The sequence below is a fragment of the Lichenostomus cassidix genome, chromosome 28 (genome assembly GCF_008360975.1).
Source record: "Lichenostomus cassidix isolate B80296 chromosome 28, HeHo_3.0, whole genome shotgun sequence".
Classification (NCBI taxonomy): domain Eukaryota; kingdom Metazoa; phylum Chordata; class Aves; order Passeriformes; family Meliphagidae; genus Lichenostomus; species Lichenostomus cassidix.
Genome location: NC_139508.1, coordinates 1,975,665 through 2,003,295, shown reverse-complemented (window position 1 = coordinate 2,003,295; position 27,631 = coordinate 1,975,665). Strand labels below are relative to the sequence as shown.

Genomic DNA, 27,631 nt, shown 5'->3' with positions numbered 1-27,631 from the left:
TGTCCCCTGTCCCCTATCCCCTGTCCCCTGTCCCCAGCCCCACACCCGGGTGTCCCCTGTCCCTGTCCCCCCCGGCAGCCCCCACACCACTGTCCCACCCAGCCGTGATTCCCAGGCCGCAATTAGCGGTTGGTAATTAATTAATAAATAAATCCCCGCGGGGATCTCTCGGCCTCCTGCTGCTATTTTTAGCTGCAGCTCCCTGCTCGGCTGCTGCTCGAGGCGGCAGGGGGACAGGGGGGTCCTGCTGTCACCCCGGTGTCACCCCAATGTCACCCTGGTGTCACTGTCACCCTACTGCCACCCTGGTGTCACCCCAATGTCACCCCAATGTCACCCTGGTGTCACTGTCACCCTATTGCCACCCTGATGTCACCCCAGTGTCACCCATTGCCACCCTGGTGTCACCCTGGCGTCACCCAGTGCCACCCTGGTGTCACTCTACTGCCACCCCAGTGCCACCCCACTGTCACCCTACTGCCACCCCACCCAGTGCCACCCCAGTGTCACTCTACTGCCACCCCAGTGCCACCCCAGAGTCACCCCAATGCCACCTTACTGCCACCCTACTGCCACCCCAGTGCCACCCCCGGAATGCAGCAGCCTGGCCGTGGTGGCTCAGCTGTGTCCCCCAGCTGTGTCCCCACACCAGGTGGCACTGCCATGGCTGGTGTCACCCTCAGGACCCCTCTGCTGTCCCCATCCCTGTCCCTGTCCCCGTGCCTGGGGGTTCCTTCCATGTCCCTGTCCCCATCCTTGTTGCCATTCCCGTCCCCACCTTGGGGACAATGGGGGCAGCAGGACTGCCCTGCCCATCCCACTCTGGGGACACAGCTAGGCCATTCCCATGGGGAGAGGGACAAGGACAGGGACAGAGGACAGGGACAGGGGCAAGGACAGGGGCAGGGACAGGGGCAGGGACTGGCAACAAGGACAGGGACAGGGGCAGGGATGGGGGCAGGGGCAGGGACAGGGACTGGCAACAAGGACAGGGACAGGGGATGAGGACAGGGACAGGGGACAGGGGACCGGAATGGGGGACAGGGACAGTGACAAGGCCAGGGCCAGGTCTCCCTGCGGCCTTCCCGGTCCCCGAGCAGATCCATCCCTGGTGACAAAGGTGTCACCAGCTCCATCCCTGGTGACAAAGGTGTCACCAGGCCCATCTGCATCGCCACCCGGAGGAGCGAAACCTCCACACGAAATATTTCACGAAATATTTGAAATTCACGATAAAATTCCCTTAATGAAACATTCCACTCCATGAAACATTCCCTGTCCCCAGCCCGGGGTGGCTCTGCGGTGACATCCCCACCCCGACAGGGTGACAAAAACTTTGGGTGGCTCTGGGGTCGAGCAGGGCCTGGCGAGGGGACATGTCCCCTCCCTCCCTCCCTCCCTGCCTGCCCGCTGCGGCTTTTTGGAATATCCGAAGGAAACCGGAGAGCGATTTGCTCGATGGGTTTGGCAGAGCGCAGGGAAGGGAGCAGCTGGAGGGGAGCCAGCGCTGCGCCGTGCGGCGGGAGAGCGGAGAGACGGGAACCGGGAACCGGGAAACCGGGGAAACGGGGAAACCGGGGGAACGGGAACTGGGAACCGGGAAACTGGGGGAATTGGGGAAACCGGGGGAACCGGGGAACTGGGGGAACCGGGGAAACGGGAACCGGGGAAACCGGGAAATGGGAATTGGGAACCGGGGGAACCAGGAACTGGGGGAATTGGGGGAAACGGGGAACCGGGAACTGGGGGAATTGGGGAACCGGGAACTGGGGGAATTGGAGGAACTGGGAATTGGGGGAACCAGGAACTGGGGGAATTGGAGGAACTGGGAATTGGGGGAACCTGGGAACTGGGGGAATTGGGGGAACCGGGAATTGGGGGAAACGGGGAAACCGGTGGAAATGGGAAACTGGGGAACCGGGGAACTGGGAACTGGGGGAACCGGGGAACTGGGAACTGGGGGAATTGGGGGAACCAGGGGAACGGGGGGAACCGGGAAACGGTGGAACTGGGGGGAACCGGGAACTGGGGGAATCGGGAACTGGGGGAATTGGGGAACTGGGGGAACCGGGGAACCGGGAATGGCAACACCATGGTGCTGTGGGATTGGGATCGTTGGGATCTCGAAGGGCTGCGGCCCCAGTGGGATTGGGATCATCGGGCTCTCGAAGGGCTGCGGCCCCAAAGGGATTGGGGTGCTGCTGCTGCTGGTGGTGGTGGTGGCTCTGGGATGGTGGCCCTGCAGCTGAGCCCATTGCGGTGTCCCCATATCTGAACCCATTGCAGTGCCCCATATCCAACCCCATCCCACTGTCCCCATATCCAACCCCATCCCACTGTCCCCATATCCAAACCCATTATGGTCTCCCCATATCCAACCCCATCCCGCTGTTCCCTGTGCAGTGGCCCTGGGGATTCTGAGGCCCTAAATCGCGGGAGGTGCTGCAGGGAATGGGATTGGGGGGCTGGGAGAATCCCTCGGGGTGGGGATGGGGCTGTGGGGTCTGGGAGGTTGAGGGTGTTGTGCAATGGGGTTTTTGGGTGGTGCAGCCCCTCGTGCAATGGGGTTTTTTTGTGGGGTGTAGCCCCTCCTGCAATGGGGTATGGGCAATAGGGCCCCCTGTGCAATGGGGATTTTGTTTGGTGCAGCCCTTCACGTAATGGGGTTTTTGTGTGATGCATCCCCTCATGTAATGGGGTTTTCGTGTGGTGCAGCCCCTCGTGCAATGGGATTTTTTGTGGGGTGCAGCTCTTTGTGGAAAAGGCTTGTTGGTGCAGTAGGGCCACTTGTGCAATGGGGTTGTTGGTGCAATAGGGTTCCTCACACAATGGGGTTTTGGTGTGGTGCAGCCCCATGTGCAGTGGGGTGACTGGTGTGACAGCCCTTCACGCAATGGGGTTTTTTGTGATGCAGCCCCTCGTGCAATGGGATTTTTTGTGGGGTGCAGCTCTTCATGGAACGAGGTTGTTGGTGCAATAGGGCCGCTTGTGCAATGGGGTTTTTGTGTGATGCAGCCCCTCGTGCAATGGGGTTGCAGTAATAGGGCCCCCTGTGCAATGGGATTTTTAATGGGATGCAGCCCCTTGTGCAATGGGGTTTTCGTGTGATGCAGCCCTTCACGCAATGGGGTTGGTGCAATAGGGCCCCCTGTGCAATGGGGTTTTTGTGTGGTGAAGCCCCTCGTGCAATGGGGTTGGGGCAATAGGGTCCCCTGTGCAATGGGGATTTTGTTTGGTGCAGCCTTTCATGTAATGGGGTTTTTGTGTGATGCAGCCCCTCATGGAATGGGGTTTTTGTGTGGTGCAGCCCCTCACGCAATGGGATTTTTTGTGGGGTGCAGCTCTTCATGGAACGAGGTTGTTGGTGCAATAGGGCCGCTTGTGCAATGGGGTTTTTGTGTGGTGCAGCCCCTCGTGCAATGGGGTTGCGGCAATAGGGCCCCCTGTGCAATGGGATTTTTAATGGGATGCAGCCCCTTGTGCAATGGGGTTGGTGCAATAGGGCCCCCTGTGCAATGGGGTTTTTGTGTGGTGAAGCCCCTCGTGCAATGGGTTTTTTTTGTGGGGTGTAGCCCCTCATGCAATGGGGTTGGGGCAATAGGGTCCCCTGTGCAATGGGGATTTTGTTTGGTGCAGCCCTTCACGTAATGGGGTTTTTGTGTGATGCATCCCCTCATGGAATGGGTTTTTTGTGTGGTGCAGCCCCTCACGCAATGGGATTTTTTGTGGGGTGCAGCTCTTCATGGAACAAGGTTGTTGGTGCAATAGGGCCGCTTGTGCAATGGGGTTTTCATGTAATGCAGCTCCTCCTGCAGTGGGGTTGTCGGTGCAACCCCATGTGCAATGGGGTTTCTCATGGGATGCAGCCCCTGGTGCAGCGGGATAGTTTGTGTGGTGCAGCCCTGCATGCAATGCAATTGTCATGGGATTTTCCTGTGGTGCAGCCCTTTGTGCAATGGGGTTTTTCACGGGATGAAGCCTCTCATGCAATGAGGACATTGGTGTCACCCAGCCCCTCATGCAATGGGGACATTCATGTGACAGAACCCCTGGTGCAATGGGGACATTGGTGTCACACAGCCACTTGTGCAATGGGGTTTTTCATGGGATGCAGCCCCTCATGCAGTGGGGACATTGATGTCACACAGCCCCTGTTACAAAGGGGACATTGGTGTGATACAGCCAGTCGTGCAAAGGGGACATTCATGTCACCCAGCCCCTCTGCAATGGGGACATTGGTGTGACACAACCCCTCGTGCAAAAAGGACGTTGGTGTGACAGAGCCACTTGTGCAATGGGGTTTTTCATGGGATGCAGTCTGTCACGCCATGGGGACATTGGTGTGACACAGCCCCTGGTGCAGTGGGGTCTCCCATGTGATACAGCCCCTGGTATAATAGGGACATTTCTGTGACACAGCCCCTGGTGCAATGGGGACATTGGTGTCACCCAGCCCCTCTGCAATGGGGACGTCAATGTGACACAGCCACTCGTGCAAAGGGGACATTGGTGTCACACAGCCCCTCGAGGGCACCCTGAGCTCACCGGCACAGCCAGGGGACAGTGTGACCCCCGGGTGTCACCGCCAGGCCACTGCCCCTGGCTGTCCCCGCCGTGTGTCCCCTAACGCCACATGTCCCCTAACGCCACATGTCCCCTAATGCCCCTTGTCCCCTGCAGGCGTGGAGGGAAGCCGATGGCCCCCGGACCCCCGGACCCCCCGAGCGCCCAGCCCCGGCCCTGCTGCCCCTAACGGCCCCGGGACAGCCCCGGCCGGCCCCGGGGAGCCCCGCCAGGTATGGGGGTGACTGGAGGGGCTGGGGAGGTTTGGGGTGCGCTGAGGATGGCGGGGGGGCTGTGTTGGGGGTGTTTTGGGGCACATTTGGGGTGCACTGGGGGTGATTTGGGTGCATTTGGGGTGTTTTGGGGTGCGCTGGGGGTGACAAGAGGGGACACAGAGGGGCTGGGGGGGTTTGGGGTGCGCTGAGGATGGTGGGGGTTCTGTATTTGGGTTATTTTGGGGTGCATTTGGGGTGTTTCGAGGTGCACTGGGGGTGTTTTGGGGTGTATTTGGGGTGTTTTGGGGTGCCCTGGGGGTGACAGGAAGGTGACACCGAGGCGCTGGGGGTGTTTGGGGTGCATTTGGGGTGACAGGGAGCTGTATTTGGGTTATTTTGGGGCGCGTTTGGAGTGTTTTGGGGTGCGCTGGGGATGGCGAGGTGGGACTGTTTTGGGGGGCACAGGGAGGGGTGATGGATTTTGGGATTCTAGGGGGAACACGGGAGGGATGACGGATTTTGGGATTCTGGGGGTGCACAGGGGAGGGGTGATGGATTTTGGGGCGCTGGGGTGGGGGACACAGGGAGGGACGATGGATTTTGGGATGATGGATTTTGGGATTCTGGGGAGTCACAGGGGAGGGCTGATGAATTTTGGGGTCGGGAGGGCTGATGGATTTTGGTGTTCTGGGGTTGCACAGGGAGGGCTGATGGATTTTGGGACGATGAATTTTGGGGTGCTGGGATGGGGACACAGGGAGGGCTGATGAATTTTGGGGTGCAGCGAGCCCGAGGGCTCTCCGGGGGTGCTGAGCTGAGCATGGGGCTCCTGCCGGGGGGCTGCAGTGCCCGGGGGGCTCTGGGGGTCTCCGGGGGGCTCCGGGGGTCTCCGGGTAGCTCCGGGGGGCTCCGGGAGGCTCCGGGTGGTTCCGGGGGTCTCGGGGGTCTCCCGCACCGCTCGGAGGGGGCGGGGGGCGCCGGGGGGCGTGGCCAACCTGGGGGGCGTGGCCAAAGGCGTGGCGCGCTTCCCGTCAGTGTGGGCGGGGCCCGATGTGACCAATCAGAACGCGGTATTCACACAAGCCACGCCCCCGGCACACCCCCCGGCGCTCCGGTCCCGCCGCCGCGCGCCCCCGGGACCGGCTCGGGCTGCGGCGGCGGCGGCGGCGGCGGGACCCGGCCCGGCCCGCGGGCCCCGGGCACGGCAGGTACCGGAGCGGCGCGGCAGCCCAACCGGAGCTCCCCCGGCGGCCCCGGGCAGCGCGGCACCGGCACGGCGCGCTCGGGAGCGGCGGGAACGCGCAGCTGCGGCTCGGGACCGGGGACAGGGGACAGGGGACAGCGCGGGGGGAGCGCGGGGTGGCGCGTCCTGGCGGCCGCGGGGTGGACACCGGTCCGTGGGGTGGCCAGCGGCACGGACACGGGTGGGACACGGGCACGGGCACGGGCGCAGGAGGTGTCCCCGCGGGCAGGCCGTGTCCCCTCGGGCAGGACGCGGACCTGTGGTCACCGTGTGTCCCCGCCGCGCGCAGGACACGGCCACATCCCCCGCGAGCGACACGCGTGTCCCCGTGGGCGGGACATGGAGCTGTGGGCATGGCGTGTCCCTCGCGGGCAGGACATGTACCTGTAGGCATGGCGTGTCCCCTATGGGCAGGACATGTCCCCATGGGCAGAACATGTACCTGTGGTCACAGCGTGTCCCCCGCGGGCAGGACATGTCCCTGTAGGCATGGCGTGTCCCCATGGTCATGGGGTGTCCCCCGCGGGCAGGACATGTACCTGTGGTCACGGCGTGTCTACTGCGGTCATGGCGTGTCCCCCACGGGCAGGACATGTCCCTGTGGCCGCAGCATGTCCCCCACGGGCAGGACATGTACCTGTGGTCATGGAGTGTCCCCCACGGTCATGGCGTGTCCCTCGCGGGCAGGGCATGTCCCCACGAGTGGGACATTTACCTGTGGCCACAGTATGTCCCCTGCGGGCAGGACATGTCCCTGTGGTCACAGCGTGTCCCCCGCGGGCAGGACATGTCCCTGCGGGCAGGATATTTACCTGTGGCCACAGCGTGTCCCCCGCGGGCAGGACATGTCCCCACACCGTCGAGGCCATCCCCTCTTACCGAGGGTCATCCCCCTAGACCGGTCGGGACGAGACCCCTCGCGCTCCCCACCGCCACCCACCTGTCCCCACCGTGTCCCCACCGTGTCCCCTGTCCCGCAGGTCGCCCCCGCGCCGCTGAGCCATGCGGGATCGCCCGGCGCCGTGCCCTGCAGAGCCATGAGCGGCTGTCGCCACAATGGGGGGGTGACACGGCCCCGCGGCCCCCCGAGCTCCTCCGGCCGCTCCCCGCAGCCGCTGGACGGCGAGACGCAGCCGCTGCGCCCCTGCTCATCGCCGGGCCTCGAGGTGGTGGTGTCCCGGCCGGAGCAGCCCGGCCAGCCCGAGCCCAGCCCGGTGAGCCCGCCGGGGCAGGAGGGGAGCGAGGAGCGAGCGGCGGAACCGCGGAGGAACCAGAACATCGGCTACAAGCTGGGCCACCGCCGGGCGCTCTTCGAGAAGCGCAAGCGGCTGAGCGACTACGCGCTCATCTTCGGCATGTTCGGCATCGTGGTGATGGTCACCGAGACGGAGCTGTCCTGGGGGGTCTACAGCAAGGTTGGGGGGCTGGCCGGACCGGGGTGGGGGGCGGCAGGGTCCGGCGGGGCTCACGGTGCGCCCCTCCCCCGGCAGGAGTCGTCGTACTCGTTCGCCCTGAAATGCCTTATCAGCCTCTCGACCCTCATCCTGCTGGGGCTCATCGTCATGTACCACGCCAGGGAGATCCAGGTGAGGGGACAGCGCTGTCACCTGAGAGCTGGCAGCGGGATGGGGATGTGACCAGTGTGCTGGCACTTCACCGGGGGTGTCACCTGTGCGCTGCGACCGTGCTGGGGGTGTCACCTGTGGGCTGGGACTGCGCCAGGGGTGTCACCAGCACCCTGGCATTGCACTGGAGATGTCACCAGTGTTCTGGGACTGTGCTGGGGGTGTCACCTGAGGGCTGGGACCGTGATGGGGATGTCACCTGTGTGTTGGCATTGCACCGGGGGTGTCACCAGTGTGCTGGCATCATGCTGGGGGGTGTCACCAGTGTGCTGGGACCGTGCTGGGGGTGTCAGCAGTGTCCTGGCATCATGCTGGGGGTGTCACCAGTGTTCTGGGACCGTGCTGGGGGTGTCACCAGTGTGCTGGCACTGCACTGGGGGTGTAACCAGTGTGCTGGCGTTGTGCCAGGGGTGTCACCAGTGTGCTGGCACCGTGATAGGGGTGTCACCAGTGTGCTGGCACCATGCTGGGGGTGTCAGCAGTGTCCTGGCAATGTGCTGGGGGTGTCACCAGGCACTGCACCGGGGGTGTCACCAGTGTCCTGGCATCATGCTGAGGGTGTCACCAGTGTCCTGGCATCATGCTGGGGGTGTCACCTGTGTGTTGGCATCATGCTGAGGGTGTCACCAGTGTGCTGGCACTGCACTGGGGGTGTCACCAGCCCCACTGTGCTGGGGTCTGGGCTGGGAGCACTGGGCAGTGCTGGGGAGAGGTCTGGCACTGCTGGGGAAAGGGAGTACTGGGCAGTGCTGGACACTGCCGGGCACTGCTGGGCACTGCTGGGGATGGGGCTGGGCAGTACTGGGCAGTGCTGGACCCTGCCAGGCACTGCTGGGGAGGGGTCTGGACACTGCTGGACACTGCTGGGCACTGCTGGGGAAGGGTCTGGCACTGCAGGGCACTGCAGGGCACTGCTGGACACTGCTGGGCACTGCCGGGCACTGTTGGGCAGGGGTCTGGCACTGCTGGGCAGGGGTCTGGCACTGCCAGGCACTGCCCCCAACCCCCCCTCCACCCCCCCCGCAGCTCTTCATGGTGGACAACGGCGCCGACGACTGGCGCATCGCCATGACCTACGAGCGCATCTTCTTCATCGCGCTGGAGCTGGTGGTGTGCGCCATCCACCCCATCCCCGGGCAGTACCTGTTCACCTGGACCGCCCGCCTGGCCTTCACCTACGCCGCCTCGGTGGCCGACGCCGACGTGGACATCATCCTGTCCATCCCCATGTTCCTGCGGCTCTACCTGATCGGCAGGGTGATGCTGCTGCACAGCAAGCTCTTCACCGACGCCTCGTCGCGCAGCATCGGCGCGCTCAACAAGATCAACTTCAACACGCGCTTCGTCATGAAGACCCTGATGACCATCTGCCCCGGCACGGTGCTGCTGGTGTTCAGCATCTCCTCCTGGATCATCGCCGCCTGGACGGTGCGGGTCTGCGAGAGGTAGGGCTGGGGAGGGGCCTTTGGGTGGGGAGGGGCCTTTGGGTGGGGAGGGGTCTTTGGGTGGGGAGGGGGGAGATGAGGAGGTGTTGAGGTCTGGAGGGTGGAGGGAGGTTTGATGTCCACTCTGGTGGGAGCTGGGTGGGTTTGAGGGGTTAAATCCACTGGTCAGGGTGAGGAGGAGGTGGGACTGGATCGGTCCTGAGCTCCTCCTCTGGGCAGTCCTGGTGGGGCTGGAGGTGTCCAGGGGACCCAAGATTGGGGGTCCCACAGAGGTGACCAGAGATTGGGGTCCCACCAAGGGGTCTGAGGAAATGGGGATCTCTCAGGAGACCGAGGAGCTGAGGGTCTCACAGAAGGGACCAGAGACTGGGGGTCCTGCAAAGGAGACCAAGGAGCTGAAGATGTCCAGGGGACCAAAGATTAGGGGTCCCACACAGGGCTCTGAGGATCTGGGGGTCCCACAGAGGGGTCTGGGGGCTGCAGGGGCAGTTGAGGAGGCACTGGGTGTGTCCTGAGGGGTGGAAGGAGGTTTGATGTCCACTCTGGTGGCACCTGGGTGGGTTTGAGGGGTTAAATCTGTTGGTCAGGGTGAGGAGCAGGTGGGACTGGATTGGTCCTGTGTTCCACCAGCTCCTGCTCTGGGTGGTCCTGGTGGGGCTGGAGGTGTCACAGAGGGGACCCAGCAGCTTGGGGCGTCCAGGGGACCCAAGATTGGGGGTTCTTCAGAGGGGACAGAGGAGCTGGGGGTCCCACAGAGGGGTCTGGGGATCTGGGGTTCCCACTGAAACGACCAAAGATCTGGGGGTCCCAGAGGAGTCTGAGGATTTGGGGGTCTCACAGAGGGGACAAAGAGCCCGAGGTGTCAAGGGGACCAAGGATTGGGGTCCCACAGAGGGCTCTGGGGGTCTGGGGGTCCCACTGAAAGGACCAAAGATTGGGGTCCCGCAGAGGGCTCTGGGGGTCTCACAGAGGGATCTGAGGGTCACATTCGGGGGACCCCGCAGGATGTCCCCGTGCTCCTCAGCTGCTCCCTGCCGGGCTGGGATGTCCCCAAGGGATGTCCCTGCTGGGATGTCCCTGCCGGGCTGTCCCTGCCGGGCTGTCCCTGCTGGGATGTCCCCGCTGGGCTGGGCTGTCCCTGCTGGCCTGGGATGTCCCCCGGGCTGTCCCTGCCGGTCCGGGCTGTCCCCTGGGCTGTCCCCTGGGCTGTCCCCGCCGGTCCGGGCTGTCCCCTGGGCTGTCCCCGCCGGTCCGGGCTGTCCCCTGGGCTGTCCCCTGGGCTGTCCCCGCCGGGCTGGGCTGTCCCCTGGGCTGTCCCCTGGGCTGTCCCCTGGGCTGTCCCTGCCGGTCCGGGCTGTCCCCTGGGCTGTCCCCTGGGCTGTCCCCTGGGCTGTCCCTTGGGCTGTTCCCTGGGCTGTCCCCGCCGGTCCGGGCTGTCCCCTGGGCTGTCCCCTGGGCTGTCCCCGCCCCGCCCGGGGGTCGCGCATTAACCGCTGTTGTTTTCCCTCCTGGCCGCTCTGCTGCTTGCAGGGACAAACTGTGAGTGACCCCAGGGACCGCGACACCCCCGGGCTTGCGCTGCCCCGAATTTAGGATTAGCTGCGGCCGGGACAGTGGGGTCGGGGTCGGGATTGGGATTGGGATAGGGATTGGGATGATTGGGATGATTGGGATGATCGGGATCGGTATTGGGATCGGGATTGGGATAGGGATGATCGGGATTGGGACTGGGATTGGGATTGGGGTGATTGGGATTGGGATGGGAATCGAGATCGGGATTGAGATCAGGATCGGGATCGGGATTGAGATCGAGATTGAGATTGGGATTGGGATTGCAGTCGGTATTGGGATTGGGATTTGATCGGGATCAAGATGATTTTGGGATCGGGATCAGGATCGGAATGATCAGTATTGGGATTCTGATTGGGATTGGGATCGGAGTGGGATGATTGGGACGATTGGGACGATTGGGATGATTAGGATGATTGTGATCAGGATCGAGATTGGGATCGCAGTTGGGATTGGAATTGAGATCGGGATTTGGATTGGGATCAAGATTGAGATCGGGATCAGGATGATTGGGATCAGGATCGGGACTGGGATTAGGATGATTGGGATTGGAATTGAGATTGACATTTGGATTGGGACTGGGATTGGGATCGGGATCAGGGGTCATGGAAAGGGGCCAGAGCCCTTTTCCTCTTGGAACCTCAGCAGCTGCTCCCTGTCCCCCGTGTGTCCCCTGGGTCCCTCCTGTGGGGTCAGAGCTCGGGGACTCCTGGGGTGGCTTTTGGGGTGTCCTGGAAGGGAAAACCCCGGAAGGAGCCTTTGGGGTTTCCAGAGGGTTTTCCCGATTCGGTTCCTCTATGTTTCCCCTCCTGACCCCAAACGTTTTGGGAATTCCGGTTGCTCTTTGGGAATGGGAGCCTTGTAGGTCCTGGGATTGTCATCCTGAGGTGACAGCCGGGCTGCCACCTCCCCCTGTGGTCCCCAGGGTGTCCCCAGGGTGTCCCCAGGGTGTCCCCAGGGTGTCCCCAAGGTGTCCCCAGGGTGTCCCTCGGTGCCAGGTGAGGTTCCAAGCCCAAACCATGCCGGGGTAGGGCTGGGTTGGGATGCAGCAATCCTAAATTCCTGATGCTTCCAGCCCGGCTTGCTCAGTGTCCCCTTTCCCTTTCTAACCCCATTTTCTCTTTCCCCATCCCTTTTCCCCTTTCTCATCCCATTTCCCCTTTATCACCCATTTCCCCTTTCCCATTTCCCCATTTCCTACCCCATTTCCCTTTCCCACCCCATATTTCCCTTTCCCACCCAATTTTCCCCTTTCTCTCCTTTCCCTTTTCCCACCCCATTTTCCACTTCCCAATCCCATTTCCCTTTCTCACCCTATTTCAATTTCCCACCCCGTTTTCTCTTTTCCCCATTCCCTTTTCCCTTTCCGACCCTATTTCCCTTTCCCACCCCATTTCCCCTTTTCCCACCCAATTTCCCATTTCCCATTTCCCCTTCCTTACCCCATTTTCCCCTTTCTCTCCTTTCCCATTTCCCCTTTCTAACCCCATTTCCCAATCCAATTTCCCCTTTTCTCACCCCATATTTCCCTTCCCCACCCCATTTCCCACTGTCCCCGCATGTCCCCTGCCCGGCTTGGCCGCTGCTCCGTGTCCCCTGGCCTGGCTCGTGTCCCCTCACCCCGTCACGGGTGTCCCTCGCTGGGGGGGGTGGTGGCACTGCCAGCTGTGTTTGTGACATCAAAGTGTCCCCCACTGCCCTCCCGGTGTCACCCATGGTGGCACCCCCAAGGGTGGGGGGTCTGCGGTGACATCAGTGTCCCCTGCTTTTGGGGACTGCCACCCGTGCTCTGTGCCTGTCCCCTCGTTGTCCCCATTGCTGTAGGGACACAGCCTGACTGTGCTCAGTGTCCCCAGGGTGTCCCCAGTTCCTTTGGGGCACATCTACCAGCTTGGGGACAGTGCCCCAAACCCACGGTGACACCACGAGGGCACAGCTTGGCCACGCTTGGTGTCCCCAAGGTGTCCCCAGGGTGTCCCCAGTTCCTTTGGGGCACATCTACCAGCTCGGGGACAGCACCCCAAAGGAAGTGGGGACACCGAGGGTCACAGTGCCCCAAAGGAATTGGGGACACCCTGGGGACACCGAGGGTCGCAGTACTCCAAGCCTACCACAAGGGGGCACACGGGGGGTGTCAATGACATCGGTGACATCGGTGACATCGGTGTCCTGTGCTCTCTGCCTGTCCCCTCGTTGTCCCCATTGCTGTAGGGGCACAGCCTGGCCATGATCGGTGTCCCCAGGGTGTCCCCAGGGTGTCTCCAATTCCTTTGGGGCGCTGGCAGATGTGCCCCAAAGGAATTGGGGACACCAAGGGTCACAGCGCCCCAAAGGAATTGGGGACACCTTGGGGACACCGAGGGTCGCAGTACCCCAAAGCCACCACAAGGGGGCACACGGGGGGTGTCAATGACCTCGGTGACACCGGTGACACGGGTGACACCGGCCGGCTGGCCCCGCGCAGGTACCACGACAAGCAGGAGGTGACAAGCAACTTCCTGGGCGCCATGTGGTTGATCTCCATCACCTTCCTGTCCATCGGCTACGGCGACATGGTGCCACACACCTACTGCGGCAAGGGCGTGTGCCTCCTCACCGGCATCATGGTGAGCTGATGGGGACATTGGGGACACTGGGGACATCGGGGACACTGGGGACACTGGGGGCATGGTGCCACACACCTACTGCGGCAAGGGCGTGTGCCTCCTCACCGGCATCGTGGTGAGAGGGGACATTGGGGACATTGGGGACACTGGGGACACTGGGGACACTGGGGACATTGGGGACATGGTGCCACACACCTACTGCGGCAAGGGCGTGTGCCTGCTCACCGGCATCATGGTGAGCTGATGGGGACACTGGGGACACTATTGGGGACACGCGGGACATTGGGGACATTGGGTGTGTGCCTGCTGACCGGCATCATGGTGAGACACTGGGGACACTGGGGACACTGGGGACATTGGGGACATTGGGGACTCTGGAGACATTGGGGACATTGAGGACATTGGGGGCACTGGGGACATTGGGGACACGGGACATGGTGGGGACACGGCAGAGGACACGGTGGGGGACACTGCAGGGACACTGGGGAGACGGTGGAGACACGGGAGATGACATGGCAGGGACACGGCAGGGACATGGGAGGGACATGGCAGGGGACACTGGGGACATGGCAGGGGACACGGGAGAGGACACAGCGGGGACATGGCAGGAACACCAGTGCCACCCGGCTGTCCCCATCACCTCCCGGCTGTCCCCTCCCTATCCCGGCTGTCCCCATCACCACCCCGGCTGTCCCCTGTCCCCATCACCACCCCGGCTGTCCCCTCCCTATCCCGGCTGTCCCCAAGGCCACCCGGCTGTCCCCTGTCCCCATCGGCCCCCGGCTGTCCCCATTGTCACCCGGCTGTCCCCGCAGGGCGCTGGCTGCACGGCGCTGGTGGTGGCAGTGGTGGCACGGAAACTGGAGCTGACCAAGGCTGAGAAGCACGTGCACAACTTCATGATGGACACGCAGCTCACCAAGCGGGTGAGACCGCAACCCGAAAATCCGAAATCCAAAAACCCTAAACCCAAAAAATCCGAAATCCAAAAACCCTAAACCCCAAAAATATGGGATTGCTCTTTTCGCACCCCATTTCCCATTTTCTTACCCCATTTTTCCATTTTCCCATTCCATTTCCCATTTTCTTACCCCAATTTCCAATTTTCTCACCCCATTTCTCATTTTCCCACCCCATTTCCCATTCTCTCACCCCATTTCCCATTTTCTTACCCCATTATTTCCCATTTTTCATTTCCCATTTCCCATTTTCTCACCCCATTATTTCCCATTTTCTCACCCTGTTTCCCATTTTCTTACCCCATTATTTCCTACTTTCCCACCCCATTTTCCCATTTTCTCACCCCATTATTTCCTACTTTCTGACCCCATTTTCCCATTTTCTCACCCCATTATTTCCTATTTTCCCACCCCATTTTCCCATTTTCTCACTTCATTTCCCCTTTCCCACCCCATTTCCCCATTTCTCACCCCATTTTCCTGTGATTCCCTGCGATTCCCTTTGATTTTCATTGGGATTTCCTGTGATTTCCTGGGATTCCCTAGGATTTTCCTGGGATTTTCATGGGGATTCCCTGTGATTTCCTAAATTTTCATGGGGATTCCCTAGGATTTCCTGGGAATTTCCTGTGATTTCCTGTGATTCCCAGTGATTTTCATGGGAATTCCCTGGGATTCCCTGGGATTTCCTGCAACTCCCTTCGATTTTCATTGGGATTTCCTGTGATTCCCAGTGATTTCCTGGGATTTTCATGGGAATTCCCTGTGATTCCCTTCGATTTTCATTGGGATTTCCTGTGATTATTTCCCACCATTTTCATGGGATTTCCTGCGATTTTCATGCGATTTCCATGCAGATTCCCCACAATCTCCCTAATTCCCCCAATCCCCCCAATTCCCCGATCCCACCCTAACTCCAGGAATATTTTCCATGAAATCCCTAAGGATTTTCATGGGGATTCCCTGTGATTATCTTCGATTTTCATTGGGATCTCCTGTGATTATTTCACACCATTTTCATGGGATTTCCTGTGATTTTCATGGGATTTTCATGGGATTTTCATGGAATTTTCATGGGATTTTCATGGGATTTCCCTGCAAATTCCCCACAGTTCCCCACATTTTCCTCGGAATTCCCTATTTCCCCTCAATTCCTCCCAATTCCCCCATCCCACCCTAACTGCAGGAATATTTTCCATGGAATCCCTAAGGATTTTCATGGGAATTCCCTGTGATTCCCTTCGATTTTCATTGGGATCTCCTGTGATTATTTCCCACCATTTTCATGGGATTTCGTGGGATTTTCATGGGATTTTCATGGAATTTTCATGGGATTTTCATGGGATTTTCATGCAAATTCCCAACAATTCCCCACAATTTCCCCAGAATTCCCTATTTCCCCTCAATCCCCAAATTCCCCCATCCCACCCTAACTCCAGGACCCTTTCCCAGGTGAAAAACGCCGCGGCCAACGTACTCAGGGAAACGTGGCTCATCTACAAACACACCAAGCTGGTGAAGAAGATCGACCATGCCAAAGTTCGCAAACACCAGCGTAAGTTCCTCCAAGCCATCCATCAGTAAGTGCCACCGCTTTTCCTGCTTCCTTCCGGAACCTTCCGGGCGCTGTCACCGCGGGGAACGGCGGGGTTTGGCCCTTGGGGACATCACGGAACGTTCTGGGCATTGTCCCCACCGGGAATGGCAGGGTTTGGCCCTTGGGGACATCATGGAACGTTCTAGGCATTGTCACTGCAGGGAACAGCGGGGTTTGGCCCTTGGGGACATCGCGGAACTTTCCGGCTGTTGTGGGGACATCTCGTATCTTTCTGGGTGTTGTCACCGTGGGGAATGGCGGGGTTTGGCCCTTGGGGACATCGCGGAACTTTCTGGGCATTGTCACCGCAGGGAATGGTGGGGTTTGGCCCTTGGGGACATCCTGGAACTTTCCAGGCTCTGTCACCACAGGGAACAGTGTGGTTTGGCCCTTGGGGACACCCTGGGAGGGGGACATGGGGACACTGCGGTGGGTGGGGTTGGTTGTGTCGCCATGGCGCCGTTTGTGGTGTGCTTGTCCCTTGTTTTTGTCCTCTGTCCCGTTCTTGTCCCCTGTCCTTGTCACCCTGTCCCCATTTCTGCTTGTCCCCTTTTCTTGTCCTCTGTCCCATTCTTGTCCCCTGTCCTTGTTCCCTGTCCCCATTTCTGGTGTCCTTGTCCCCTGTCCCATTCTTGTCCCCTGTCCCTGTCTCCTGTCCTCTGTCCCCATCCCCTCATCTTGTCCTCTGTCCCATTCTTGTCCCCTGTCCTTGTCACCCTGTCCCCATTTCTGGTTGTCCCCTCTTCTTGTCCCCTATCCCATTCTTGTCCCCTGTCTGTGTCATCCTGTCCCCGATCTCCACTGTCCTATTCCTCCTTCTGTGTCACCCATCCCTGTCCCCTGTCCCCCATTTCTGCTGTCCCACTCCCCTGTCCATGTCACCCCGTCCCTGTTTCTGGTGTTCTTGTCCCTCTTCTTGTCCCCTATCCCATTATTGTCCTCTGTCCTTGTCCCCTATCCTTGTCCTCTATCCCTGTCCCCTTCTTTCATTCCCATCCCGTCCTTGTCCCCTGTCCCTATCCCCACTGTCCCCATCCCCTGTCCTTCTCCTCTATCCCATTCTTGTCCCCTGTCCCCATCCCTTGTCCCCTCTCCTTGTCCTCCATCCACTGTCCTTGTCCCCCATCCTTGTCTCCTGTCCCCTGTCCTTATCCCCCATCCTCTGTCCCCATCCCTGTCCCCAGTCCTTGTCCCCCATCCACTGTCCTTGTCCCCTGTCCCCTCCCTGTCCCCTCTCTCTGCTGTCCCCTGTCCCCTCCCTGTCCCCACAATGTCCCCAGTTCGCCACCTTTAACTCCTCCCTCACCTGATGGGAAGCACCACTGGAGTGTCTGTCACCTCCTGTCACCCCAATTTGGGGTCAGCCATGGGGTGTGACCGGGGGTGGCACAGGGTGACACTTGTAGGGTCTGGGCGTGTCACCACCCCGCTGTCCCCCGGGAATTAACCCTTTGTTTTGTCTCTGTTCTGCCACACCCTGCAGAGCTCAGAAGTAAGTTTGGGGTGGGATTTGGGATTTGTGGGACGATTTGGGGATTTGGGGGTATTTGGGGGTTCGGGATTTTGGGATTTGGGGTTTTGTGGTGGGATTTGGGGTTTGTGGGGTGATTTGGGATTTGTGGTGGGATTTAGGGGTTTGTGGTGGGATTTGGGGTTTGTGGGGTGATTTGGGATTTGTGGTGGGATTTAGGGGTTTGTGGTGGGATTTAGGGGTTTTGGGATTTGGGATTCGTGGTGGGATTTGGGGGTTTCTGGGGTGATTTTGGGGTTTCTGGGGTGATTTTGGGATTCGGGATCAGGCTCCGAGGAGCTGAGGGTGTCCCCAATGTCCCCCCAGGCTGAGGAGTGTGAAGATGGAGCAGCGCAAGCTCAACGACCAGGCCAACACCTTGGTGGACCTGGCCAAGGTGAGCCGAGCCGAGCCGAGCCGAGCTGAGTTTAGCTGAGTTTAGCTGAGTTTAGCTGAGCTGAGCCGAGCTGAGCTGAGCTGAGCTTAGCTGAGCCGAGCTGAGTTTAGCCTAGCCAAGCCAAGCTGAGCTGATTTTAGCTTAGCCGAGCTGAGCCGACTTTAGCCGAGCTAAACTGAGCTGAGCTTAGCCGAGCCGAGCTGAGCCGAGCCGAGCCGAGCCGAGCCAAGCTGAGCTGAGTTTAGCCAAGCCGAGCTGAGCTGAGCTGACGAGACAATGGAGGCTTGACAACCCAATGTGAGTTTTTACAGCAAGCTTCGGTTTATTGAGTTTCAGCATACATACTTATAGGGTGGTTAATTAGGTAATGCATATTCTGTAACCACATATTATTATTGGTTATTTGCTTCAACGCCCCAAGTCTGGCTATTTGCCCTATGTATGGATACATACTAACTTTGTCCAGTTTTCTATATTCTTATTGGTTCTTCCACATCTCTATCAGCAGTCTTATCCCAATGTTGCAGGGAAGGTCACTGTGCCCTAAATTGCTGATTGGACACAGGGTTGGCATCTAGGCCATAGTTAGCTGAGTACGGCTATTGTTAAGAAACAGCTTGTCTAAGTGTTAAAAAACAGCTTGTATAAGTCTGTATGTCCCTTTTCTATGAGCCAATCCCCCACACTGAGCCAAGCCGAGCCGAGTTTAGCCAAGTTTAGCCGAGCCGAGCCGAGCTGAGCCGAGTTTAGCCGAGTTTAGCAGAGCCGAGCTGAGCCGAGTTTAGCCGAGTTTAGCAGAGCCGAGCCGAGCTGAGCCGAGTTTAGCCAAGTTTAGCCGAGCCGAGCCGAGCTGAGCCGAGTTTAGCCGAGTTTAGCCGAGCCGAGCTGAGCCGAGTTTAGCCGAGTTTAGCCGAGCCGAGCCGAGCTGAGCCCAGTTTAGCCGAGTTTAGCAGAGCTGAGCTTAGCTTAGCTGAGCCGAGCTTAGCCAAGCCAAGCTTAGCTGAGCTGAGCCGAGTTTAGCTTAGCTGAGCCGAGTTTAGCCCAGCCGACCTTAGCTGAGCAGAGCTGAGCCGAGCTGAGCTGAATTTAGCCGAGCTGAGCCGAGCTGAGTTTAGCCAGGTTGAACCAAGCCGAGTCAAGCCGAGCCAATCCTCCTCTCCCCCCAGTCCGAGGAGGGGTCCCACCCCCCCAACCCCCTAATCCCCCTAACCCCCCTAACCCCCTGACCCCCTGACCCCCCAAATCTCGCAGACGCAGACGGTGATGTACGAGCTGGTGTCGGAGCTGCAGGAGCGGCACGAGGAGCTGGAGAAGCGGCTGGCGGCGCTGGAGGGCAAGCTGGAGGCGCTGGGGCTCAGCCTGCTCGCCCTGCCGGGGCTAGTCAGCCAGGCGCTGGGCCAGCAGCACGGCGACAGCGCCGCGACATGGCCACCCCGCCTGTGCTCGGCCACCGCGCCCTGCACGCCCAGCAGGGACATCGGCAGGGCGGGGAGGGACAGTCCCCAGCCGGCCTCGGACAGCGGGTGACAGCGAGGGGTTGGGGACAGCGGTGGGCAGCCTGTGTCACCCTGTGTCGCCCTGTGTCACACTGTGTCACACTGTGTCACACTGTGTCACACTGTGTCACCTCCCGCCCGCCTCGGACAGCGGGTGACAGCGGGGGGATTGGGGACAGCGGTGGGCAGCCTGTGTCACCTTGTGTCACCTCGGAGAGTGGGTGACAGCGGGGTTTGGGGACAGCCTGTGTCACCTCCCGCCCGCCTCAGACAGCGGGTGACAGCGGGGGTTTGGGGACAGCGGTGGGCAGCCTGTGTCACACTGTGTCACCCTGTGTCACCCTGTGTCACACTGTCACCTCGGACAGCGGGGGAATTGGGGACAGCGGTGGGCAGCCTGTGTCACACTGTGTCACCTCCCGCCTGCCTCAGACAGTGGGTGACAGTGGGAGGGGATTGGGGACAACGGTGGGGCAGCCTGTGTCACACTGTGTCACCCTGTGTCACCTTGGACAGCGGGTGACAGCGCGGGGATTGGGGACAGCAGTGGTGTGTCACCCTGTGTCACACTGTGTCACCTCGGACAGTGGGTGAGGGGCTTGGGGACACGCGGGGGTCACCCACCAGTCACTGTCTGTCACCTCCCCTCGGACGGTGGGTGAGGACCTTGGGGACACCCTGTGTCACTCTCTGTCACCTCCCCATGGACAGTGGGTGTAGGGGCTTGGGGACACCGGAGCGACACCCTGTGTCACCTTGACAGTGGGTGAGGGACTTGGGGACACTGGGGGGACACCCTGTGTCACCTTGACGGTGGGGATGGGGTCTTGGGGACACCGGGGGGACACCCGCGGGTCACCCTGTGTCACCTCGAGTAGAGGATGAGGGGTGGGTGGCGCTGGGGACACCCAAAGGTCACCGGCGGGTCACCTTCTGTCACCTCCCCACCTCCTCGGACAGTGGATAATGGGGTAGGGGGGCTTGGGGACACCCAAATGTCACCTCTGTCACCTCTGATCGAGGGTGGAGGGGCTTGGGGACACGGCCGGGTCACCTCTGTCACCTCCCCACCTCCTCAGACAGTGGGTGACAGGATGGGGAGGCTTGGGGACACCCAAATGTCACCTCTGTCACCTCTGATGGAGGGTGGGGGGTTCTGGGGACACCCAAATGTCACCTCTGTCGCCCCCCAACCTCTCCGGACAGTCCATCCCCATGTCCCCTGGTGTCCCCTCACCCCGGGGGCCATGGGGCGGGCGGGGTTGGGGACACGGGTGACACGGGGGACCCGCCGGTTCGTGTGGCCATCGTGTGGCTGATCTCAGTAGCTTTGTTCTGTAAAGCTCGCTATAAACTACTGTTCACTGTGCTGCCGGAGCCTGGCACTTGGGGACACTCGGGGACATTTGGGGACACTCTTTGGGGACATCTGGGGACATTTGGGGACATTTGGGGGTATTTGGGGACACTTGGGGACATCTGGGGACATTTGGGGACACTCTTTGGGAATATTTGGGGATACCTAGGAACACCCCAGGGACATCCAGAGACACTCGGGGACACCTCGGGGACACCCCGGGACCTTCTGGAAACACCCGAGACCCCCAAGGACATCCAGGGACACTCGGGGACAACTAGGGACACCCAGGGACACACAGAGTCACCCAGGGGCATTTGGGGACCTTCAGGGACATCCAGGGGACACCTAGGGAGACCTAGAGTCACCCAGGGACCCGCAGAGTCACCCAGGGGCATTTGGGGACACTCGGGGACATTGAGGAACACTCGGGGACACCTAGGGACATCTAGGGATACCCCAGAGACACCTTGGGACATCGAGGGACACCCAGGGACATCCCCGGGACATCCTGGGACACTCAGGGACAGCCAGGGACCTCCAGGGACACTTAGGAAGCCCAAGGGACACCCCGAAATACCTTAGTGACCCCCAGGGACACTGAGGGACAGCCAGGACCATTTGGGGACACCCAGGGACACCAAAGGACACCCCAAGGACATCCAGGGACACTTAGGAACCCCAAGGGACACCCAGGGACACTCGGGGACACCCAGAGTCAGCCAGGGACATTTGGGGACACCCAGGGACACCTCAGTGACCCCCAGGGACACTGAGGGACACCCAGTGACACCAAAGGACACCCCAAGGACATCCAGGGACCCCCAGGGACATTGAGGGACACCCAGAGTCACCCAGGGACATTTGGGGACACCCAGGGACCTCAAAGGGACACCTAGGGACACCCAGAGACACCAAAGGACACCCCAAAGACATCCAGGGACACCTTCGTGACACCAGGGACATTTGGGGACACTCGGGGACATTTGGGGACACCTCGAGGACCTTTTTTTGGGGGGTGGGACGTGCTGGGAGCGGGGAGGGGACAGAGGGGACATTGAGGGACAAACGGTGGCCAAGTGTTTGTCACCTGGGTGTGCCACCTGGGAAAAACTATCGGGATTTTGGGGGGTTTTGGGATTTTTGGGGTTTTTTTGTGGTTTTGGGGTTTTTTGGGGGGTTTGGGATTTTTGGGGTTTTTGTGTTTGTTTTTTGGGTTTTTTTGGGGGGAATTTGGGGTTTTTGTGGTTTTTTGTGGTTTGTGGTTTTTGTGGTTTTTTGGGTTTTTTTGTTTGTTTTTTGGGTATTTTGGGGATTTGGGTTTTGTGGTTTTTTGTTTGTTTTTTGGGGGTTTGGGTTTTTGGGGATTTTTTGTTTGTTTTTTGGTTTTGGGGGGATTTGGGGTTTTTGTGGTTTTTTTGTTTGGTTGGTTTTTGGGGTTTTTGGGGGTTTATTTTGGGGTTTTTTGTTTGTTTTTGGGGTTTTTGGGGGATTTGGGGTTTTTGTGGTTTTTTTGTTTGTTTTTTGGGGGGGTTGGGGTTTTTTTTGGTGTTTTTTGGTGGGTTTTGGGGTTTTTTGGGGTTTTTTTTGGGGGGGTTTCTTTAGGGTTTTTTGGGGGTGTCCCGGCAGGGTGGGGACACGGCGGGGAGGTGGCCCCACGGTGGCCCCACGGTGTCGCCGTGTCGCCGCTCGGGGCTGGCAATGATTAACCCGCCGTGCCAGGCGGCGGTGGTGGCGCTTGGTGGCACTGCGGGTGACACTCTGGTGGCACTGCTGGGGACATCGTGCTGGGCCGGGGGAGTCCTGTTGTTGTCCCCAAATGAGCCGGGCAGGTAACGCTGGTGGCACTGCTGGGGACATTGCTGGTGACACTGCTGGGGACATCGAGCTGGGCCTGGAGATCCTGTCCCTGTCCCTGTCCCTGTCCCTGTCCCTGTCCCCAAATGAGCCGGGCAGGTAACGCTGGTGGCACTGCTGGTGGCACTGCTGGGGACATTGCTGGTGGCACTGCTGGGGACATCGCGCTGGGACCCAGGGTCCTGTGCTTGGTGGCATTGGTGGTGGCACTGCGGGTGGCACTGCTGGGGACATCGAGCTGGGCCTGGAGATCCTGTCCCTGTCCCCAAATGTCCCCCGGGTAATGCTGGTGGCACTGCTGGGGGCACACCAGGATGAGTGGGGACACCGGGGACACTGGGGACAATGGGGACACTGGGGACAGTGGGGACAATGAGGATAATGGGGACAATGGGGACACTGGGGACACCAGGGACAATGGGGATGAGTAGTGTGTCCCCATTGTCCCCCCTCATTCCGGCTGTGTCCTCATTGTCCCCACTGTCCCCATTTTCCCCCTTCATCCAGGTGTCCCCATTATCCCCATTGTCCCCAGTGTCCCCATTGTCACCGGTGTCCCTGGTGTCCCCACTCATCCCACTGTGCCCAGTGTCCCCATTGTCCCCATTGTCCCCATTGTCACCTCACCCTGCTGTGTCCCCCAGCGGTGACCTGCCAGCGCCGGGACACCCCCAGGAGCAGAGCCACCCCCGCTCTGTCCCCTCCGTGTCCCCAACGCCACCTCCCCCCGGCGCTGCCACCACCCCGCGCCAGGCGTGTCACCTTCCAGGACCAGGCAGTGACACCGCGAGGCGACACCAGGTGCCACCACACCCCGGGGGACACCGCTGTCCCCCCAAAACTGTCCCCACCGCCTGGCGCCATCCCGGACTACGTGGCGTAAGTGTCACCTTGGGGACAGCGCTGTCACCCCGGCGGTGTCGCTGGAGAAAATCTCAGAGTTTTTTGGGGTTTTTTGGGGTGTTTTTGGGGTTTTTTTGGGGTCAGGAGGTACCCGGCCATCCTCACCCCACAGCAGCGCCGCGCCTACTTTGGGGTTTTCCGCGACCAGCGGGAGGAGCTGCTGGACCTGCTGTGTCACCTGCGTGTCACTTGTCACCCGCCGGGCAGGGCGGTGGGTTTTCCTTGCTGCACCCCGTTTGGCCTTTTCACACCCCATTTCCCATTTCCCACCCCATTTCCCATTCCCAATCCCATTTCCCAATCCCATTTCCCCTTTCCTCACCCCATTTCCACTTTCCCACCCCATATTTCCCCTTCTCTCACCCCATTTCCCCTTTCCCCACCCCATTTTTCCCGTTCCCCACCCCATTTCCACTTCCCAATCCCATTTCCCATTTCCTCACCCCATTTCCCTTTTAACCCCATATTCCATTTTCCCACCCCATTTTCCTTTCCCATCCCAATTTCCATTTCCCAATCCCATTTTCCATTTTCCCACCCCATTTCCCATTCCACACCCCATTTCCCATTTCCCATTTCCCAATCCCATTTCCCCTTTCCTCACCCCACATTCCATTCTCCCACCCCATTTCCCCTTTCCCATCCCATTTTTCCCATTCCGCACCCCATTTCCCCTTTCTGCACCCCGTTTATCCTCTCCCACCCCATTTCCCCTTTCTAACCCTATTTCCCCTTTCCCCACCCCATTTTTCCCGTTCCTTTTTTTTTTTTTTTTTTTTTTTTTTTTTTTTTTTTTTTTTTTATCCCATTTCCCATTTCCCAATCCCATTTCCCCTTTCCTCACCCCACATTCCATTTTCCCACCCCATTTCTGCTTCCCAATCCCATTTTCCCTTTTCCACACCCCATTTCCCCTTTCTGCACCCTATTTTCCCTTCTCTCACCCCATTTCCCATTTAACCCCATTTTCCATTTCCCAATCCTATTTCCCCTTTCTATTTTCCCCTTTTCTCTCCCCATTTCCCATTTTCCCACCCCATTTCCCCTTTCTAACCCCATGTCCCCTTTTCCAATCCCAATTTCCATTTCCCAATCCCATTTCCCCTTTCTTCACCCCATTTCCACTTTCCCACTCCATATTTCCCCTTCTCTCACCCCATTTCTCCTTCCCCATCCCGTTTTTCCCATTCCACACCCCATTTCCTGTCCCATTCCCAATAACACCCTGGTGCCATCCCTGTCCCATTCCCGGTGCCATCCAGGTGACATTCCCTGTGCCATTCCGGTGCCATCCCAGTGTCACTGTCCCATTCCCGGTGCCATCCAGGTGACATTCCCTGTGCCATTCCGGTGCCATCCCAGTGTCACTGTCCCATTCCCAGTGCCATCCAGGTGACATTCCGGGTGACATTCCCGGTGCCATCCCAGTGCCATCCCAGTGTCTCTGTCCCATTCCCAGTGTCACTGTCCCGTTCCCAGTGCCATCCCCGGTGCCATTCCAGTGCCATCCCAGTGCCATTCCTGGTGCCATTCCCGGTGTCTCCGTACCATTCCCAGGGCCATCTCAGTGCCATCCCAGTGCCATTCCTGGTGCCATTCCCTGTGCCATTCCCGGTGACATTTCCAATGCCATCCCAGTGCCACCCTGGTGCCATTCCTGGTGGGATTTTCTGCCATTCCGAGTGCCATCCCATTGCCATTCCAGTGACATTCCCAGTACCATCCCAGTGCCATCCCAATGCCATTCCCTGTCCCATTCCCGGTGCCATCCCAGTGCCATTCCCAGTGTCCCTGTCCCATTCCCAATGCCACCCTGGTGCCATCCCTGTCCCATTCCCGGTGCCATCCAGATGACATTCCCGGTGCCATCCCAGTGTCCCTGTCCCATTCCCAGTGCCATTCAGGTGACATTCCTGGTGCCACCCCGGTGCCATCCCATTGTTATTCCTAGTGCCATTCCAGTGCCATCCCGGCGACATTCCCGGTGCCATTCCCAACCATTCCCTGTCCCCTTCCCAGTGCCATCCCAGTGCCATCCCAGTGCCATTCCCAGTGCCAACCCAGTGCCATCCCAATGCCATTCCCGGTGACATTCCCAGTGCCATCCCAGTGCCATTCCCAGTGCCATCCCGATGACATTCCCAGTGCCATTCCAGTGCCCTCCCAGTGTCACTGTCCCATTCCCAGTGTCACTGTCCCATTCCCAGTGTCACTGTCCCATTTCCGATGCCATCCCTGTCCCGCTCCCTGTCCCATTCCTGGTGCCATCCCAATGCCCTCCCGATGCCATTCCCGGCGACATTCCCTGTCCCATTCCCGGTGCCATCCCGGTGACATTCCCGGTGCCACCCCCTCAGGACCCCTCCCGCCTGCAGCAGCAGCTGCGCTGTCACTACCTGCGGGACAAGCTGTCACACCTCAAGGCGCAGATTCGCCACTACGACAGCGCCACCCGCGACAGGCGGCGACAAACCGCGACAGACCGGGACAAGCGGCGACAAACGGCGACAGACGGCGACAAACCGCGACAGACCGCGACAGACTGGGACAGACGGCGACAAACGGCGACAAACGGCGACAGCCCCCCAGGGACAGGCGGTGCCCACCCAGCCATGTCCCCCCGCCCCAGTTTGGGGTCCCCCGCGGGGCTCCGAGGCCATCGTGTCCCCCCGGCGGTGTCGCCTGTCGCCGCGGGTTGGGGACATCGCAGTTTGATTGAATAATTAGGTGTAATTAACGGCGTGGTGGTGTTTTTTGGGGAGAGGCTCCGAGTTTGGGGTTTTTTTGGGGTTTTTGGGGTATTTAGGGGTTTTTGGGGTTTTTTGGGGTTGGTTTTGGGGTTGGTTTTGGGGTTTTTGGGGTTGGTTTTGGGGTTGGTTTTGGGGTTTTGGGGGTTTTTTGGGGTTGGTTTTGGGGTTGATTTTGGGGTATTTTTGGGGTTGGTTTTGGGGCTGGTTTTGGGGTTTTTTGGGGTTGGTTTTGGTCTTGGTTTTGAGGTTTATGAGGTTTTTTTGGGGTTGGTTTTGGGGTTTTTTGGGGTTGGTTTTGGGTTTTTTTGGGGTTGGTTTTGAGGCTTTTGGGGTTTTTTGGGGGTTTTTTGGGGTTGGTTTTGGGGTTGGTTTTAGGGTTTTTGGGTTTTTTCCTGGAGTTGCTTTTGGGGTTTTTTTTGGTTTTTTGGGGTTGGTTTTGGGGTTTTTGGAGTCGGTTTCGGTGTTTTTTCCTGGGCTACCCACAGCGGCCGGGAGGTGTCACCTCAACCCCCTCGGGGACTCTGCTGTCCCCAGTTTGTCCCCTTTTGTCACCCCGCGATTCAAATCCCCTCTCCCCTTTTATTTCACCCCCGAATTTCCCGCTGCTCCCCCTCCCCTTTTAACCCCTTCCTTCCCGGTGCTCCCCCTCCCCTTTTAACCCCTTCCTCCCCTTTTAACCCTTTCTTTCCCCTTTTAACCCCTTCCTTCCCTTTTAACCCTTCCCTTCCCGGTGTTCCTTCTCCCTTTTTAACCCTCTCGTCCCCAGGGGCGACTCCCGGTGCTCCCCCCTCCCGCTTTTAACCCTTCCCTTCCTGGTGCTCCCCCTTCCCTTTTAACCTTTTCCCCTCTCCCCTTTTAACCCTCTCGTCCCCGGGAGCGACTCCCCGTGCTCCCCTCCCCTTCCCCTTTTAACCCTCCCCTCCCCGGTGCTCCCCCTCCCCTTTTTTCCCTCCCCCTCCCCTTTTAACCCTCTCCTTTTTAACCTTTCTCCCTCCCCTTTTAACCCTCCCTCCCCTCCCCTTTTAATCTCCCTCCTTTTAACACTCCTCCCCGCTCCTCCCCCTCCCCTTTTAACCCTCCCTCTCCCTTTTTCCTCCCTCTCCCCCTTTTAAATCATCCCCTCCCCGGTACTCCTCCCCTTTTAACCTTTCTCCTCCCTTTTAACCCCTTCCCGCCCCCTTTTAACCTCCTCCCCGGTGCTCCCCCTCCCCATTTTACCCTCCCTCTCCCCATTTTAACCCTCTCCTTTTTTTCCCCTCCCTCCTCCTTTAAATCTCCCCTTCCCCTTTTAACCCTCTCCCTCCCCGGTGCTCTCTCGGTGCTCTCCCGGTGGTTTCCCCTCCCCTCCCCTCCCCTTTCCCTTTTAATCCTCCCCTCCCCGGTACTCCCCCTCCCCTTTTAACCCTTCCCTTCCGGTGCTCCCCCTCCCCATTTTTCCCTCCCTCTCCCGCCTTTAACCCTCTCCTTTTTTCCCTTCCCCTCCACTTTTTACCCTCCCCCTCCCCGGGGCTCTCCCGGTGCTTCCCCTCCCCTTTTTAC

General features: G+C 59.6%; 2 protein-coding genes and 1 long non-coding RNA gene across 7 annotated transcripts; 2 read left to right on the top strand and 1 right to left on the bottom strand.

Moving 5' to 3' along the window:
* The first annotated feature begins 4,668 nt into the window (after nucleotides 1-4,668).
* On the top strand, nucleotides 4,669-19,570 carry KCNN1 (potassium calcium-activated channel subfamily N member 1). 4 transcript variants are annotated; one of them, XR_014846208.1, is made up of 10 exons: nucleotides 4,669-4,796; nucleotides 7,002-7,436; nucleotides 7,512-7,607; nucleotides 8,673-9,091; nucleotides 13,125-13,266; nucleotides 14,082-14,192; nucleotides 15,678-15,805; nucleotides 17,660-17,729; nucleotides 18,981-19,321; nucleotides 19,496-19,567. XR_014846208.1 is itself a non-coding variant. In XM_085040292.1 (10 exons), exons 2-9 carry the CDS (start codon nucleotides 7,059-7,061, stop codon nucleotides 19,254-19,256), a joined length of 1,620 nt encoding a protein of 539 aa, XP_084896418.1. In that variant the 5' UTR covers nucleotides 4,669-4,796; nucleotides 7,002-7,058; the 3' UTR covers nucleotides 19,257-19,296; nucleotides 19,337-19,570. The 4 variants fall into 4 exon arrangements, 1 of the variants encoding a protein (XP_084896418.1); XR_014846209.1 differs by having other exon boundaries at nucleotides 18,981-19,331; XM_085040292.1 differs by having other exon boundaries at nucleotides 18,981-19,296; nucleotides 19,337-19,570.
* A 2,628-nt stretch (nucleotides 19,571-22,198) lies between these two features.
* Nucleotides 22,199-26,079, top strand: LOC146426132 (occludin/ELL domain-containing protein 1-like). 2 transcript variants are annotated; one of them, XM_085040481.1, is made up of 4 exons: nucleotides 22,199-22,414; nucleotides 23,084-23,318; nucleotides 23,427-23,553; nucleotides 25,700-26,079. In XM_085040481.1, the coding sequence occupies exons 1-4, from the start codon at nucleotides 22,402-22,404 to the stop codon at nucleotides 26,063-26,065; spliced, it is 741 nt and encodes a 246-aa protein (XP_084896607.1). In that variant the 5' UTR covers nucleotides 22,199-22,401; the 3' UTR covers nucleotides 26,066-26,079. The 2 variants fall into 2 exon arrangements, with proteins under 2 accessions (XP_084896607.1, XP_084896608.1); XM_085040482.1 differs by having other exon boundaries at nucleotides 22,199-22,538.
* LOC146426133 (uncharacterized) lies at nucleotides 22,287-23,512 on the bottom strand. The gene is made up of 3 exons (XR_014846251.1): nucleotides 23,448-23,512; nucleotides 22,650-22,734; nucleotides 22,287-22,341 (listed from the first exon to the last, which is right to left on the bottom strand). It is a non-coding gene; the product is annotated as an uncharacterized LOC146426133 (long non-coding RNA).
* Nucleotides 26,080-27,631: the final 1,552 nt, after the last annotated feature.